Consider the following 16,867-nt stretch of genomic DNA (forward strand, 5'->3'; position numbering starts at 1 on the left):
CACCAGTGACGATTATCTGAACCAGTCCTGGGCCTCCCCTAGGTCGACTCAGCCTCAAATGAGTAAACATCGTCACTAGGGAAACAAAGGTCGGGCGTGGTGCTGGCCACCCACCGCCTCGTGTGCCGTGCCGGCCTTCATGGGTCTTCGCTAACAGCACTTGCCCCAACAGTCTATTACAGGCTATATGGGGGATCTTTGTCTGTGTGTGTGTATATGTCTGTGCGTGTGTGAGTGAGTGAGTCACCCAGCACGTGCTGCAGCAGCACGGACTGCAGCTCCTCCTCGGGCAGGAAAGCGCACAGCTCCCCCAGGCAGCCGGCTCCCACCGCACGCGTCGGGTCCTGCACCGTCACACCGCACGCCCCACCGTCACCGTGCATCTCACCGTCACCGTGCATCTCACCGTCACTGTAACCGCACCGTCCCCGCACCGTCACCGCTCTCTGAAGCACGGTCACACGTCCCGGAAGCTTTGTCGCCGCCGACGTTGGCCGTGGCCGGCGATGGAACTCGGGCCGAGGGGTTTGTGATTGTGGGGAACGCTTCAACGCTGTCTGCCAGCCGAGTCGCCCCGGTGACAAACAGCTTCTTGGCTCTACGCGGTTTACTCGGGGAATACTCTCCCGCTTCGGATTCCGGGTCCGTAGCGCAGCGCTCAACGCTTGTCTGTGCTCCCCGTCTGCGCGCACAAACACTCCAACAGGCACCCCATGAGCACCGCGCTGTTAGCGAGCAGCCCCTACGAGACGCTCGCACGCAACCGCTCGCGTACCTCCTCGTGTCCCAGCATGCCGAGCAGCGCGGTCGTCACGCTACGCCGCACGGATGGGTCCACTTTGCCGCCGGCGCCGGCGATGGTGAAACGCAGCGCCTGCAGCGTCGTCTCCCTGCAGCGGCCGAGGGGGGAGGGGGGTGGGGGGGAGGAGTTCCACATGGGGCAAGTGCGGTTAGCGAGTAGCACCACGAAGACCGACACGGCACAGGAGGGGTGGGGTGGCCAGCACCACGCCCGGCCGCCTTTGTCTCCCCAGTGGTGATGTTTACACACCGCACCAGGTACTCGTTTGACACCGAGTTGACCGAGGGGAGGCCCAGGACCGGTCCAGATACACGTCACCGGCGTTGGCCACGAGCGGGAATTGAACTCGGGTCGCCGGGTTCGTATCGTGCAGCGCCAACTGCTACCCCGCCGCTCCCCACGCGCACAGACACCCCCCCGCCACCTCCCGCTCCCCCCACGCTCACCGCACGCCGGCGTCCTCGGCCGCCTTGGCCCCGGCGAGCAGCTCGGTGAAGAGGGGGTCCACCTTGGCGTGGATGGGCACCAGGTGGCCCAGCGCCTCGGCCGCCTTGAGGCGCACCAGGCGGTTGGGGTCCTGCAGCGCCTTGGTGAACGTCGTCTGCAGCTGCGGCAGGAACGGCTTCAGCTGCATGCCAACCTGCGAGCCGCCGGGGGGGGGGGGGGGGGGAGGGTCGATGGGTCACGCCGGGAAGGACGGTCGAAAGGGAGTGGGCGGTCAGAGAGGGGGGGGGGGGGGGGCGGCGGCGGCGACCCGGCCCAGCCGCTCGTTGCGGAGGGTCGCGGTCCGTGCGTGCGCATGTACGTGCGTGACGCGGAACCCTGGCGAGCGTCATTTTGTCTGTCCGTGCGTCTGCCCACGCGTGCGCCGTGTTTGTGCACGTGCTGCGCGCGTCACCTTGGCGAGCAGCAGGGCGAGCGTGTCGAGCAGCGCCACCTTGACGCTCCACGCGAAACGGTCCCCCAGGATGCGGATGAGCGGCCCCGTGATGCTCACGACGGAGGGGCGCAGCGCGTCGGGCGCCGTGAGGCGCACCACCTCGCCCAGGCCGTGCGCCGCCTCCTCCTTGAGCTCCGCCCCGCCGCTCAACACGCCCTCGCGCAGCACGGGCAGGATCGACGACGCGCCCTGCGCACCGAGACCAAGGTCGCCCGTGTGGCCTTAACGGACCGTCGGGGGCACGTGCCGTAGGCCAGCGGCAGCAGCTACGACGGCCGGCAACGGCACACCAGGGGCTGGGTGGCCAGCACCACGCCCGGCCGCCTTTGTCTCCCAGTGGCGACGTTTACACGCCGCGCCAGTCGACCTCGGGGAGGCTCAGGACCGGTTCAAATAATCGTCACCGGTGTTCACCGCGAGCGGGAGTCGAACTCGGGTTGCCGACTAACCCGAACCGCACAACAACAACAACCATTCGCCGCCAAGTGGCCGTGACGTTACCACGGCGCCCGTGCCAGGCCAAGTGCACTTGGAGGCCACGGGAAGAAGTGTCCAACGCCCAGGTGCCGTGGGTGGACCGAGATGACCGGCAGAGGCATCGCACACAAACGCACTCGAACACGCGAGCGTCGGCACCACCGCGGCCTTCTCCAATTGGTCACGCGGCACAACCGATAATCGCATCGCGGTGCACCACCAGTGGCAGCAGCAGCTGCAGCAGCAGCACCACCAGTGGCAGCATTGCTCCGGGACGATGGGCGCGTCGTGCTGCTGCTGCCGCCGCACCTTCTTAGGAAGGCAGAAACCGGGCAGGTGCTGCCCGGGCAGGAGGTCGGACGCCGCCAAACGGATTGCCTGGCGCAGCTCGCGGATGTAGCGCATCTGCTCCGCTGCGTCCAGCTTCTGCTCGCGAGGAACAAAGACACGCACACGCAGACACGCACACGTTAATACACACGCGGACACGCACACGCGGACATACACACGTTAATACACACGCAGACACGCACACACGCAGACACGCACACGTTAATACACACGCGGACACGCACGGATTAACACACGTGCGGACACGCACGGATTAACACACATGAATTAATACATGAACACACGTTGACACAAAGACCCCCCTTTAACAGACTGTTGGGGCAAGTTATGTTAGAGAGTAGCACCTATGAAGGCCGGCATGGCACACGAGGAGGTGAGTAGCCAGCACCACGCCCGACCGCACCAGCAACTCATTTGAGGCTGAGTCGACCTGGGGGAGGCCCGGGGCCGATTCGGACAATCGTCTCCGGTGTTAGCCGTGAGCAAACTCGGGTTTGTAACTCGGCATGCGAACTTCCAAGCGACCGCTGCCGACTAAACACACAAACTCGTGGACACGCGCGATCGTCGTCGTCGTCGTCGCTGGCTGCCGGCGACTGCCGCGAGCGGGAATCGAACTCGCGGGTTTCGTAGCGCGACACCGGACGACGAGGACGAGGACGACGCGCCTTGATGACGGCGTGGAGAGCGTCCCAGCTGTTGTTGAGAACGACGTCGTCCTCGTCGGCGAAGAGGCGGAGGAGGCCGCGGATGAGCGAGGGGACGTGGTCCGAGAGGTCGGCGCGCCCCGCGCGCGCACACGGCGCCCAGCAGCGCCGTGGCGGCGCGGCGCTGCGGCAACGCGGCCGCCTCCGGGGAGCGCGACGCCTCGAGCAACGTGTCGACGGTGACGCGCACGCCCGCCGGGTCCGTCACGCTCAGCAGCACCGCCTGGCAGTGCTCCAGCTCCTGTGGCGGGGGGGGGGGGAGTGAGGTCAAGGGGTGAGGGTGTCGGGGAGCGGGTGAAGGGATGGGCGAGCGAGCAGATGAGCGAGCGAATGAGTGCGGAATTATGGGGACGAGTGAATGAGACCGGATGAGCAATGAAAAACATTCATTGATGAGCCAGATTAACTAAGTTATCAGCCGAGCGGGCGAGCGATAAATCGGACAAATGATAACTCGACGAAGTGGATTATTATCACCAAATACTCTAAATGCGTGATGTTGATTATAAATGTGGAGGGGAAAATCAGAGAACCCAGAGAAATAATCCAAGCAATCACGGGGAGAGAGAGAGAAACATGCAAACTCCAAATATACGGCAGGCATCAGGGTCGGGATCGAGCTCACGACCTCCTGTATACCGGCTGAGGGAGCTAACATCTCGCCACCATGGCGCCCCAACGAGCGGACGAGCGGGCAGGCGGGTGAGCACGCAGGCCGGTGATCGAGCGGGCGGGCAAATGAACGAGCAAGCGAGTGGGCGGGCGAGTGGGCGGGCGGGCGAGTGGGCGGACAGGCGAGCGAGTGGGCGAGTGAGTCGGCGGGTGAGTGGTCGGGCGAGCGGGGCGAGCGAGTGGGCGGGCGAGTGGGCGGGCAAGCAAGTGGGCGGGTGGGCGGGCGAGCGAGTGGGCGGGCGAGCGAGTGGGCGAGCGTGTGGGCGAGCGAGTGGGCGGGTGAGCTGTGGGGCGAGCGAGCGAGTGGATGGGTGAGGCAGGGCACCTGCTGCTCCCCGGGCGTCCCGCTGGCGTCACGCAGCGCGGTGAGCAGAGCGGCGAGCACCACCGGCAGGTGCCGCGTCAGGGCATCGCCGGCGACCGCCGAGAGGAACGCCAGAACACGCACGCTCACGGGGGGCGTGGTGAGCTGGAGCGGGGGGGGGGGTACAGGGGGAGAGAGCGGGAGGTGGTTGAGGTGGGTGAACACACGGACGCGCGTGATCGCATGTATGTGACACAAATACAAAGATCCCCCGTATAGCCTTAACAGACTGTTTGGGCAAGTACTAAACCAAAGTTTTTATTTTACCGGGTAAGGCCGACTTTTTCAGAAGCGACCTGGCCACAAATGATAGCTCAACGAAGTGGCTCATCATGTGGAGATTTATAGCAGCCAAATACTCCATGTAGATTCTAAATGTGGAGGAAAAACCGGAGGATCCAGAGAAAATCCACGCGGCCACGGGGAGAGAAACATGCAAACTCCAAATATACAGGCGTGAGGGTCGGGATGGAACCCACTGTAGACCAGGTGAGGCAGTTAACATCCCGCCACCGTGGCGCCCGTGTCCTGCTAGCGAATAGCACCTGTGGCTAGCGCCACAGCCAGCCGCCTTTGTCTCCCCAGTGGCGATTTTTACATTCCGCACAAGGTGCTCATTTGAGGCCGAGTTGACCTAGGGGAGGCCCAAGACCAGTTCACAATCGTCACTGTTGTTGGCCATGAGCAGGAATCGCCAGGTTCGTAGCGTGGCGAGCAAAACCGCTACGCTACCGCTCCACACACACGCGCCACCCATGTGCATCCACACGGACATTTGGGGCAAGTGCTGTGAGCGAGCACATATTAAGGCCGTCACCGCCCCTTAGCGGCGAGCGATTGTCGTCGTTGTTGTGAACGCTCACCTTGGGGATGAGGTAGGGCAGCACAACGCGGCTCTTGACGGCCATCACCTGCTTGAGGCCATCAAGCGCAAACTCCGACACCGCCTCGTCATCCTGGGTCCGCGGCGGAGGCAGAGAGAGGGTCGATACGCGTGCACACGCACGTATACACATGCACGTACACGCCACGCACGCACACACCACACATGCACGTACACGCCACTTGCGTAGGCAGGAACGTGCACACGATTGCACACACCAACGACAAAGATCCACCCCCCCCCCCGTGTGGCCGGAACAGACTGGAGGGGCAAGTGCTGTTAGTGAGTAGCACCTGTGAAGGCCGGAACGGTACACGAGGGGGCGGGTGGCCAGCAGCACGCCTGGCCACCTTTCTGGTTGCCACACACGCAACCCACACGCGCTACAAGCGTGCGTGCACACGCGCACACAAGCACGCACACCGCATGCACACGCACGCGGTGCACACGCCCGTACACCACACACACGCACGGCTGGGGGTGGTGGCGAGGGAGGGTTTTCGGCGGCAAGGTAGTGGAGGGGTTAGGGGTGGCACGTAGCTGCTGGTGGCAGCAGCGAGCTGCTTTGTGGTGTTGCGGGCAGGTGGGGGGGGGAGGTGGGGGGGGGCGGCACCAGCTGCTGGAGCATGCTGGGTAGGATGTCGTCGAGCGCCGTCTGCCCCACGGTGGTGTGCAGCTGCTCGAAGGTTCGCGCCGCCGCCTCGCGCACCTCGGGCAGCGGGTCGCACAGCGCACGCCGCACCGTGGGCACCAGGCTGCCCGCAAACAGCAGCACCTGTGGAGCGCACGCACCGCACGCACCGCACGCACACACGCCAGACGCATGCGCGCAGGCATACGCACAAAAATAATAATAAGTGACACGCATGCACACACACGTGTATCCGTGTACATGCGAGTGCGTAACCACGCGTGTGTATCCACGTGCGTGTGTCTGCGCGCGTGCCGGTGTATCCGCGTGTGTGCGTGCGTCACCGCATCGCGGCTCGTGGAGCGCATGATCTCGCTGAGGCCGATGCACACGCCCTGGCGCTCGTCGCTGTGCTCCGAGCACAGGCCGGCCTCCAGGATGGGGATGATCTCGGGGAGGATCTTCTCCCCCAGCTTCCGCACCAGGTCCCCCAGCGTGCGCGCCGCAATCTGCGGCCCCGCACAGGCAACACCGCGGCAGCGGCGACGACGACACGAGGTTTGCGATGACGGCGACAGGGAGGACAGCGAATACGTCCCGTACCGCCCCCGACCACAGGCACCCCCGACTACCGCCACTGCCGGTCCCCCAACTACCGCCAGCCCCCCGACTTCCACCACCACCGCCACCCAACTATCACCACCCCCAACTACTGCCCCAAACTACCGCCCCCAACTGCCCCCACCACCGCCGCCAGCAGCAGCAGCAGCAGCAGCAGCAGCAGCAGCGTGACCACCGCACCTGCCGCTTGTCGTAGTTAGTGGAGGCCAGGAAGCCGAGGAGCAGGCCGAAGAGCGTGGGGAGGATCTCGCGCAGCGTGCGCGGCGTGTTGGCCACCACCACCTTCCACACGTGCAGCGCCGCCTGGCGCACCACCAGCGCCACGTCCGAGCGGCCCATGTAGAGGCCCGAGAGGACGCGGTTCCGGCGCTCGGGGCCCAGCGCCGAGATGATGGCCTGGGGGTGGAGGGGAGTGGGGGGGGTGATGGAGGGATGGGAGGGAATATGGTTAGGAGGGCGGGAGGCAGGAAAAGGATGATGGGGTGACAAGAACGTGGTGTGTGTGCTGTGTCTGTGCGTGGGAAGCGGTGTTGACTCCACACATGCACACACGTACACACCCAAATACACACTCGCACGCACCCACACACACACACCCTCAAACACACACACACACGCACACACTCAAACACACCCACACATACAAACACGCGCACATACCCACAACACCCAGCCACACTTCAACATACGCAACACAAGTGCTACGGCTAAGTGTAGTGTTAGCGGTGTAGCTGGCGCTGTGGGTGTAGTAGAGGAGAGAGCGGGGAGGGAGGGGGGAGGAGTACGAGGAGCAAGAGGAAGGTGCGGGGATCAAGAACAGCGCTGGGGAGCGGGGCGGAGCGGGAGGAGGAGCGGGACACCTTGGTGGACTGCACGGTGCCGAAATTGTCGTCCTCGGACGCCGTCTCGGTCGTCATCTTCCCCGAGACGCCCGAGATGTGGAAGAGCAGGTCGCCCAGCAGCTGCACGGAGCTGAACCTGCACACGGCACGCACATGGCGCTCAGCGGGGCTCGGCGGGGCTCACGGCGGCTCGCGGCGGGTGTGAGGGTGGTGCCTCGGCTACTGCCGAGGCAATGAAACGGCGCCGGTGTGCGATCCAGGGCTGTGGTGCCTACGAGTTTGGTATTGCTGCGACGGTGTCAGTGTTAGCGGTTTAGCTGGCGCTGTGGGCGAGTGTCCGTGGTGGCGGTTTAGCCGGCGCTGCGCTACCGGATGCGCCAGCTGTCGTTGAAGAGGCCGTCCTCCAGCTGGGGCAGCAGCAGCGTGATGGCCTTCTCCGCGTAGGTGGAGATGATGCGCTGACCCGCGCGGAGCGCCGTGTCGCGCACAAACTCATTCTCGTCGGCCAGCGCCTGCGCGGGGGAGCGGCGGTCGGGGGGACGGGGGGGAGCGGCGGTGGTTGTGGGGGGGGGACGTTGGGAACAGCAGAAAAGGTGAAAAGCAGAGAGGGAGATATTAAACGCCGCTGCCTTCTCGACAGTCGGGAGAGACAATCGAGCGATACCCTTGCACAGCGGTCGGCAATCAAAATAACAAGAGGAGCCATTTTTTAGATTTCGCAATGCACCGAGACGGCGGTCCTTAATAACTATTACTATCCATAACCACACTAGCCAATCAGACACGAGCCCTCACCACACTAGCCAATCAGACACTACCACGACCACTAACCAGACTAGTCAGCACTCCCAATAATCATGACCTTAACGTAACCCTAGGTCGACTCAGCCTTAAATGTGTACCTGGTGCGATGTGTAGACATGGCCACTGGGGAGACACAGGCGGCCGGACATGGTGCTGGCCACCCCCCCTCGTGTGCCGTGCCAGCCTTCATAGGTGCTGCTACTCGCTAACAGCACTTGCACCAACAGTCTGTAAAGGCTATACAGGGGATCTTTGTCTTTGCGAGCGTGTGACGTGACGTGACGCACACCACACTCCGTGCCCTAGAAACCACATCCTGCTTCCGTCTGTCACCCATGAACACGTGTGCATGTGTGTGTGTGCATGTGTGTGTGTGCATGTGTGTGTGTGCATGTGTGTGTGTGCATGTGTGTGTGTGCATGTGTGTGTGTGCATGTGTGTGTGTGCATGTGTGTGTGTGCATGTGTGTGTGTGTGCATGTCAGTCAGTCTTCTCGTGGTGGCTTGGTTTGTCCCGTGACCTCCTCTCAGCGAGCCTTCAACACTTCACTTGGCTTCGGAGGTTACCTGGCCTGAAACTTAGTGGCGAACGGCGGCTATTGTTGTCGTTGTGTGTGTCTGCGTGCGTGCGTGCGTGTGCACGAGCGCGTGCCTCTCACCTTGAGGATGGCCGGGATGATGGGCCCCACATAGGGGGTGAAGCGCTCTCCGAACGTGGCGGGCAGGAAGATGAACATCATGATGTAGCCGTCGCGCACGTGCGGTGCCAGGTCGGCCTTGGAAGCATTGGCAACGATCTCCGGCATCAGCTTGTCGAGCTTCTCCACGCCCAGGCTCACCAGCACCTCCGAGAGGCCTGTGCACACACGGTGATGCACGCACACGCACGGTGATGCACGCACACGCACGGTGATGCACGCACAGTGATGCACGCACACGCACGGTGATGCACGCACGGTGATGCACGCACGGTGATGCACGCACGCACGGTGATGCACGCACGGTGATGCACGCGCACACACACAAACGCACGTACGCACACGTGGGCGCACGACGCATAGACCGCACGGCACGTGCGAGCTCGTGAGCACACTCGTGCACGCACGCATCACGTCAAAATACCCCCCCCCCTCACCCACATAGACTGTTGGGGGGCAAGTGCTGTTGTAGCAAGCGCCAGCTATGAAGGCCGGCACCACGCCCGGTGATGTTTAAACACCACACCAGGTACTCAGTTGAGGCTGTGTCGACCAAAGGGAAGCCCAGGAACGGTTCAGATATTCGTCACTGGTGTCGAGTGGGAATTGAACTTGGGTCACCAGGTTTGAAGCGCATTGCGCTCACCACGACACTACCGCTCTGCTACACTATGATCACACGCACACACGTACAATCATACACGGTGACTACACCTCCAATTAGCACGTTTGGCTATGTATGATGTGAAAGAAGTTCAACATGCATACACATGTACTGCCCCGATATGATTTTTTCACGCCATGACGACCATCACGATATCGGTTTCCCGTAATTGGTATCGTTTTGGTTTTGTGCTGTGCTGGACTTCCAGCCCAACAAAGATTCACTCCAATGATCTTTCATTGAACAAGCGAGCGAATGAGCGAGCGAGCGATGTGGCGAGCAAATTCCGAGTTGCTCATCTCACCCTGCGCGGCTCCGGAGCGGTCCACGGAGCTCTGCTCGGAGGTGAGCGTCTGCATAAGCCAGGGCATGAGGTCCTCGAAGCTCTCCTCGCCCATGCCCTTCACCATCGCGCCCAGCGCCTTGGCCGACACCGCACGCACCTTGCCGGGGGGGGGGGGGGGGGGGGGAAAGCGAGGACGCACGCCGGCACCGTGTGAACACACGCCATACACACTGTACACACACACAGCCCGTACGCACGCACGCACATATAAGCACGTACCACACACACACAGCGGCACGTGCGCATTTACAAACGTACCACGCACACACAGCGGGTACCCCACAGCACGCAGTGTACAGGTAGATGCAGGAGCATTTGATTTTGGTCTCTGGGTTTAGGGCATGGGTCAGCAACCAAAATAGCAACAAGAGTAATTTTCTTTGAATTCGGTAAAATAAACTCGATATTTCGAGAATCGCAATGCGTGTGAATACAGCACGTTGTGTAACTCCTATTCTAAGAACGGCAGAGGCACAATGATTTGTAAAGCCGCATTACAAATAATTTGTGGCTTGTTGGAGTTCACCACTTATCGGAAAACTAAACTATTTTTTATTTACCACGGAGCTATGCAGCTCTTTTTCAGAAGCGACATGGCCACAGATGATAGCTCAACGAAGTGGCTTATCACGTGGAAATGTATAGTAGCCAAATACTCTAAACGCGTGGTGATGTTGATTCTAAATGTGGAGGAAAAAACCAGGAGAAAAATCCACGCGACCACTGGAAGAACACGCAAACTCCAACTACACAGCAGCAGCAGCAGCAGCCGGAGCAGCAGCAGAAGCAGGCGTCAGGGTCGGGATAGAACCCAGGGACTCCTGCGTACCAGGCGAGGGAGTCAACATCTCCTAGCAACCGTGGGGCCCCCTGGCACTGGGAGCCGTGCGGCCTCACCTCTGGGACAGGGTCAAGCAGCGACGTCTTGAGGCCCGGGATGACGCTGGGCAGGTACGGTGCCAGGTCCTGCAGACGTGCGGGGGGGGGGGGGCAAGAGTCAGGTTCAACGCCAGGCGAGGGTTCCGCGCTAACGTCCATACGCGAGTCGCCGGCAGGGGTAGGTGCCTGAAACTCTCCGCCCACCACGATCCTCTCCCAATTGTTCGAGTACCATGCGACATCCTGCCGCGCCGTCTGTGCCACCGAAGCTATTCTGCTACCGCCGCCTGCTGCACATATTCAGTTTAATGTTCCTATTAACGCAACAAATAAGTTTAATTACTAGGCCCCGGGCCTTCCTCTTTAGGCCACGACCCTTCCCACTGGACACGGGGCCGATTGGGTCGCGTGAAGGGAGCAGCAGGAAGTTGGTTGCATGCCACTGATCGCTCGAGTGAGGCGCCGGCTTGGCCGCCAGACCTGGCGGTGTATACGCGTGCGCCTGTCCCTCTCTCTCTCTCACTCTCCCTCCCCCTTTCCCTCCCCCTTTCCCTCCCCCTTTCCCTCCCCCTTTCCCTCCAGCCTCCCTCCCGCCGGCTCTCGCTCTCCCCGTGGCTGTGCGGCGCCGGGCGGCACACCTTCTGGTCGGTGAGCGAGTACATGTTGCCGATGATCTGCGCGGCCATCTTGCGCGTGTCGGTGGAGCGGTCGAGGAAAGCGCGCTGCACGATGGGCATGATGAGGGCGAGCGACGGCGCGTCGATGAAGTGCACAAACTGCGTCTGTAGCAGCGTGTGCAGGCAGCGGTGCACCTGGCGCGACGGGTCCGTCAGCGCCTCCAGGATCACCGGCGTGATGGCTGGCGCAGCGGCAACGCCGTTTGTCGCGCGACAAGGGGGTGGGGGGGGCAGGTTTGTGGGGGGGGGGGGGGAGGTTAGGAGGGGAGTCGGGGGGCACACAGGGAAGGTACGGGGGGTGGAAACCGGAAATCAGGGAGTGGCACGACCACTCATTTTGTGCACGTTATAGATTGCATTGTTGTTGTTTTTATTGTAACGATCAGAACTAATTCCCCCCAGAGTGAGGGCGACTGATCTGGCCAGGGGACCACCACCCCACGGATGGACACGTCGTCCAGCAGGCGTCTCTCGCAGCAGCACGACCCGTCGCGTCTCCGTCCCCACCGCGTCCCCACCGCGTCCCCACCGCGTCCCCACCGCGTCCCCACCGCGTCCCCACCGCGTCCCCACCGCGTCCCCACCGCGTCCCCACCGCGTCCCCACCGCGTCCCCACCGCGTCCCCACCGCGTCCCCACCGCGTCCCCACCGCATCCCCTCACCCTGGATCTCGGGGTTGCGGATGACGCTGCTGATGAGCTTGAGCGCCTGCTGGCCGGCCTGCTGCACCTTGACGTGCGAGTCGGTGAGCACCTGCGTGAGCTTGGGCACAATGCTGGGCAGGCACGCCGACAGCTGCTTGGGAGCGCAGTACGCCATCGAGCCCAGCAGTTCCACCGAGCCTACGGGCGCACGCACAGACACACGTGCATACATACATACACGCGGGTATACGCACGCACGGACGTGCACCCGGGCATCGATCAGCCTCCCATTGTATCTGTACCAGATGAAAATTCCTCCGGTGCAGCTATTCAAAGCTTCACGAACTACGTGGTCGAAATAGATGTTAAATAATGTTGGAGCCAGAGGACATCCCTGCGCACATATACACGTCGGCTTTCGTGACCAATATCATCCATAAGAGAGGTTTTTGGGTTAGATCGCGAATGGTGGGGTGTGACAATGAGAAGTGAGGTGTGGTGGTGAGTGAGCGATGAGGTGTGGTGACGAGTGAGTGGTGAGCGCGAGCGGCGAGCGGCGAGCCCACCCGTCTTGGTTCTCCACGAGTCCTCCTCCAGGGCGGCGAGCAGCGAGGGCAGCACGAGCTTCACGCCGTGCGTGCTCAGGTTCCGCATCACAGCCTTCGCCGTCTCCTCGGCCGCCTGGGGTGGCGCGCAGGAGGAGGGGGCACGTGGGGGGGGGGGGGCACGCAGGAGGAGGGGGCACGTGGGGGGGGGGGGGGGCGCGCAGGAGGAGGGGGCACGTGGGGGGGGGGGGTGGTGCGCAGGAGGAGGGGGCACGTGGGGGGGGGGGGCACGCAGGAGGAGGGGGCACGTGGGGGGGGGGGGGGCGCGCAGGAGGAGGGGGCACGTGGGGGGGGGGGGGCACGCAGGAGGAGGGGGCACGTGGGGGGGGGGGGGCACGCAGGAGGAGGGGGCACGTGGGGGGGGGGGGTGGCGCGCAGGAGGAGGGGGCACGTGGGGGGGGGGGGGGGGCACGCAGGAGGAGGGGGCACGTGGGGGGGGGGGGGGGCACGCAGGAGGAGGGGGCACGTGGGGGGGGGGGGGGAGCACGTGGGGGGAGGGCCGTGGTTGTGTTAGTGGCGTCCCGCACAGACGAGCGGCACTACAAAGATCCCCCGCCCCGTCCAGCCTTCACGGCACACGAGGTGGGGGGGGGCTCCCCAGTGGCGACGTTTACACACCACACCCAGGTACTCGTTTGAGGCCGAGTTGACTTAGGGGAGATAATCGTCACCGGTGTTGGCCATAGCGCAGAGCGCGAACCCCGACACTACCACTCCCCACACGAACACACACACACAGTCACACAACAACAACAACCGCCACTAAGTGGCGGTGACATCACCACGACGCTTGTGCCAGGCCATGTGCAAGTTGAGGCCACGTGAAGTGTCACACATACACATAGTCACACACACACATACACAGAGTCACACACACACAGACACAGAGTCACACACACACAGACACAGAGTCACACACACACAGACAAAGACCCCCCCCCCCCACGCGTAGCTGCCAGCAGGCGCCTGCGGGCAAGTGCTGTGGACGAGCCGCGCGTGCACTCACCTCCCGCACGTACTGGTTCCCGTCGCCCAGGCACAGCAGCAGGTGCGGCAGGGCGTGCACCACATACGGCTCAAACAGCCGGCCCAGCATGCTGCACAGCATCTCAAAGCCGAAGAGCGCGCCTGTGCCACGCGGGGTAGGGCACGGGAGAGGGCAGGGTGAAGGGCAGGGTGAAGGGCAGGGTGAAGGGCAGGGTGAAGGGCAGGGTGAAGGGCAGGGTGAAGGGCAGGGTACACGCACCTCAACACTCACCCAAACCCACACACCTGTTCACTCTCACATCGGTTCATCAACCACTCACCCACACCCCACCAACTCACCCACGCTCTCACTCACAAACCCATCCACACTACCGACTCACCACGTAACTCACCCACTCTGCCACCCACCAACCCACTCACTGCACCGCACCACCACACACCCAGCCGCCCACGAGCGCCGGCTTCTCACCCTCGCGGCGGCGGTAGTGCTTCTTGTCCTGGATGGCGTCGGTGAGGGTGGACATGACGTCCAGCTGCTTGAGCGCCAGGATGCCAAGGCCGCGCACGAGGCCCGCCAGGCCGTGGGCCGCGCCCCGCCGCTCCCCGTAGCTCTCCGCCTCCAGCAGCAGCGCCATGAGGTGGCGCGCCATCGCCGGCGCGTCCTCGCGCATCGCCGGCACCAGCGGCGCCAGGCAGTTCGCCACCGACTCCTGCACCTGTGGGGGGGGGGGCGAGAGAGGAGAGGGCGAGAGGGGGGCACGGCACGCAGAGTCAGCGAGGGGGGCGAGGGGGGCACGGGGCGTGGTTGATCGAGTGGGTGTGTGAGTGGTGCTTACTTGCCCAAAAGTCAATTTAAGGCTATATGGGGATCTCTATCTTTGTTTGTTGTTGTGCGAGTACGTGGGTCTGCGTGTAGCTAGTTGTTTGTGGAGGTGTGTGCGTCGGTGTGCGATGTTTGAGTGGGTGTGCGAGTGGGTGTGCGAGTGGGTGTGCGAGTGGGTGTGCGAGTGGGTGTGCGAGTGGGTGTGCGAGTGGGTGTGCGAGTGGGTGTGCGAGTGGGTGTGCGAGTGGGTGTGCGAGTGGGTGTGCGAGTGGGTGTGCGAGTGGGTGTGCGAGTGGGTGTGCGAGTGGCTGTGCGAGTGGGTGTGCGAGTGGGTGTGCGAGTGGCTGTGCGAGTGGGTGTGCGAGTGGGTGTGCGAGTGGGTGTGCGAGTGGCTGTGCGAGTGGGTGTGCGAGTGGGTGTGCGAGTGGGTGGATCAGTGGAAGAGTCGGCGACATTTGTGTATGTCAAGGCGCCTGTGTGTGAGTGAGTGTGGTTGCAGGTCACCTGCTGCGAAGGCGTGGAGAGCGCTGCGACCAGCTTGGCCACGATGGGCTTGACCTTGGGGTCGCTGCGGTCCAGATGCTTGGCGAGCGACCCCATGAGGATGACGACGCCCTGCCGCACGGCGTCGTAGCTCGCGTCGTCCGGAGAGTCGCGCAGCGAATCCTCCAGCAGCGGCAGGAGCTCGTTCACGCACTCCTGCTCACGCATGCACACAGATCCCCCATGTAGCCTACCCCCCCACTCACCCACCCACCCACCCACTCACCCACCCACTCACCCACCCACCCACCCACTCACCCACCCACTCACCCACCCACTCACCCACCCACCCACCCACCCACTCACCCACCCACCCACCCACTCACTCACCCACCCACTCACCCACCCACCCACTCATCCACCCACCCACTCACCCACCCACCCACTAACTCATAAACCCACCCTATCTTCCATGTGCTCACCCTCTCACTCACTCACCGTATAGCACCTCTGACAAACACGCGCACACACACACACACGCACGCAAGGACACACACACACACGCACGCACGGACACACACGCACGGACAAGCACACGCACACGCCCGCACCTTGCCATGGTGGTTGAGCGCGGCGAGCGCTGCGTCCAGCATGCGGCGCCGCACCTCGGCGTGCCGGTCGCCCAGCGCCTCGGGCACGAAGAAGCGGAAGAGCGGCGTGACGCGCTCGCCGCCCAGCGAGCCGGCCACGGCCGCCAGCGCCAGCGCCACGCCGCAGCGCGCCTCCCACTCGTCGGGCGGGGACTCGGTCACCACGCGGCCCAGCCCGTCCAGCACGGGCGGCGCTCGCTGCCGGGGGGGGGGGGGATGGGGGAGGGCGCGAGTCGGTGACGGCTTCACGTTCCGCTTGCGCCGCCTGTCCGCTTCGTACTCGCGCTGCGGTCGTGCCGTACCTGAAGCCCGCCGGCTCGAGTCCCCCTCAGCTCCCTCACCTCCCTCCCCCACTGGCTTCCCACCACCACCAGCAGCAGCAGCAGCAGGTCAACAACAACATCCCCTGCTGCCTGCGCCACCACCGCCGCCTCTACTCTCGGCCGTCCCCTGAATCGCTCCTCTCTCCCTGCACCACAGCCCCTGTCACCCTGCACCACAGCTCCTGTCACCCTGCACCACAGCTCCTGTCACCCTGCACCACAGCCCCTGTCACCCTGCACCACAGCTCCTGTCACCCTGCACCACAGCTCCTGTCACCCTGCACCACAGCTCCTGTCACCCTGCACCACAGCTCCTGTCACCCTGCACCACAGCTCCTGTCACCCTGCACTACAGCTCCTGTCACCCTGCACCACAGCTCCTGTCACCCTGCACCACAGCTCCTGTCACCCTGCACCACAGCTCCTGTCACCCTGCACCACAGCTCCTGTCACCCTGCATTACGGCTCAGGGTGCAACTCTACACCAAGGACCAGGACCGTGGTCACTGTTTCTCCACAGCAGCCGCCGTCCGGAACACGACGATCATCAAGACCCCCGCTGCTGCTGCTGCACGTCACCAGCACCGGCAGCGTTCAGCCCACACCGACCTCTACGGGGCACTTAAAGCCCCCACCTCTTTCATCTGGAGCGAGGGACGGAGCGAGGGACGGAGCGAGGGAGGCAGCGAGGGAGGGGGGGGGGGGGCGAGCGCGGGAGTGCGGGTCGAGGCCGCGGCGCCGCTGCTCACGTAGAGCTTCTCCTGGTAGAGCGTGCGGAGCTGTACGAGCACGTCCGGCGCCAGCTCGGGGTACGGCTCGAGGGCGGCGGCCAGGGCGGCGGCGCCGGCGACGCGCACCGCCTCCACGTGCGACAGGACGTCGCGCAGCAGCAGCGAGCAGAGCGCCGGCTGCAGCTCCAGGCCCAGCGCCTCCCACAGCCTGCACGGCAGGCGCAGAGACACGGCGCAGAGAGAGGGGCAGGGGGAGGGGCGGA

At 63.7% G+C, this 16,867-nt stretch overlaps 1 protein-coding gene across 1 annotated transcript in view; it reads right to left on the reverse strand.

Moving 5' to 3' along the window:
* GCN1 (GCN1 activator of EIF2AK4) overlaps window positions 1-16,867 on the reverse strand; it is a 48,406-nt gene that overhangs the window by 4,713 nt on the left and 26,826 nt on the right. The window contains 25 exon segments of the mRNA XM_078873883.1: window positions 248-344; window positions 776-890; window positions 1,249-1,442; window positions 1,701-1,931; window positions 2,529-2,645; window positions 3,239-3,358; window positions 3,360-3,518; window positions 4,275-4,418; window positions 5,177-5,269; window positions 5,810-5,971; window positions 6,172-6,336; window positions 6,629-6,844; window positions 7,309-7,426; window positions 7,660-7,802; window positions 8,753-8,949; window positions 9,760-9,898; window positions 10,699-10,767; window positions 11,319-11,539; window positions 12,021-12,200; window positions 12,569-12,683; window positions 13,614-13,735; window positions 14,064-14,310; window positions 14,922-15,116; window positions 15,512-15,748; window positions 16,623-16,812. Of these exon segments, the coding sequence (XP_078730009.1) occupies window positions 248-344; window positions 776-890; window positions 1,249-1,442; window positions 1,701-1,931; window positions 2,529-2,645; window positions 3,239-3,358; window positions 3,360-3,518; window positions 4,275-4,418; window positions 5,177-5,269; window positions 5,810-5,971; window positions 6,172-6,336; window positions 6,629-6,844; window positions 7,309-7,426; window positions 7,660-7,802; window positions 8,753-8,949; window positions 9,760-9,898; window positions 10,699-10,767; window positions 11,319-11,539; window positions 12,021-12,200; window positions 12,569-12,683; window positions 13,614-13,735; window positions 14,064-14,310; window positions 14,922-15,116; window positions 15,512-15,748; window positions 16,623-16,812 (3,986 nt within the window).

This window comes from Lampetra fluviatilis, chromosome 37 (assembly GCF_964198595.1).
Source record: "Lampetra fluviatilis chromosome 37, kcLamFluv1.1, whole genome shotgun sequence".
NCBI lineage: Eukaryota > Metazoa > Chordata > Hyperoartia > Petromyzontiformes > Petromyzontidae > Lampetra > Lampetra fluviatilis.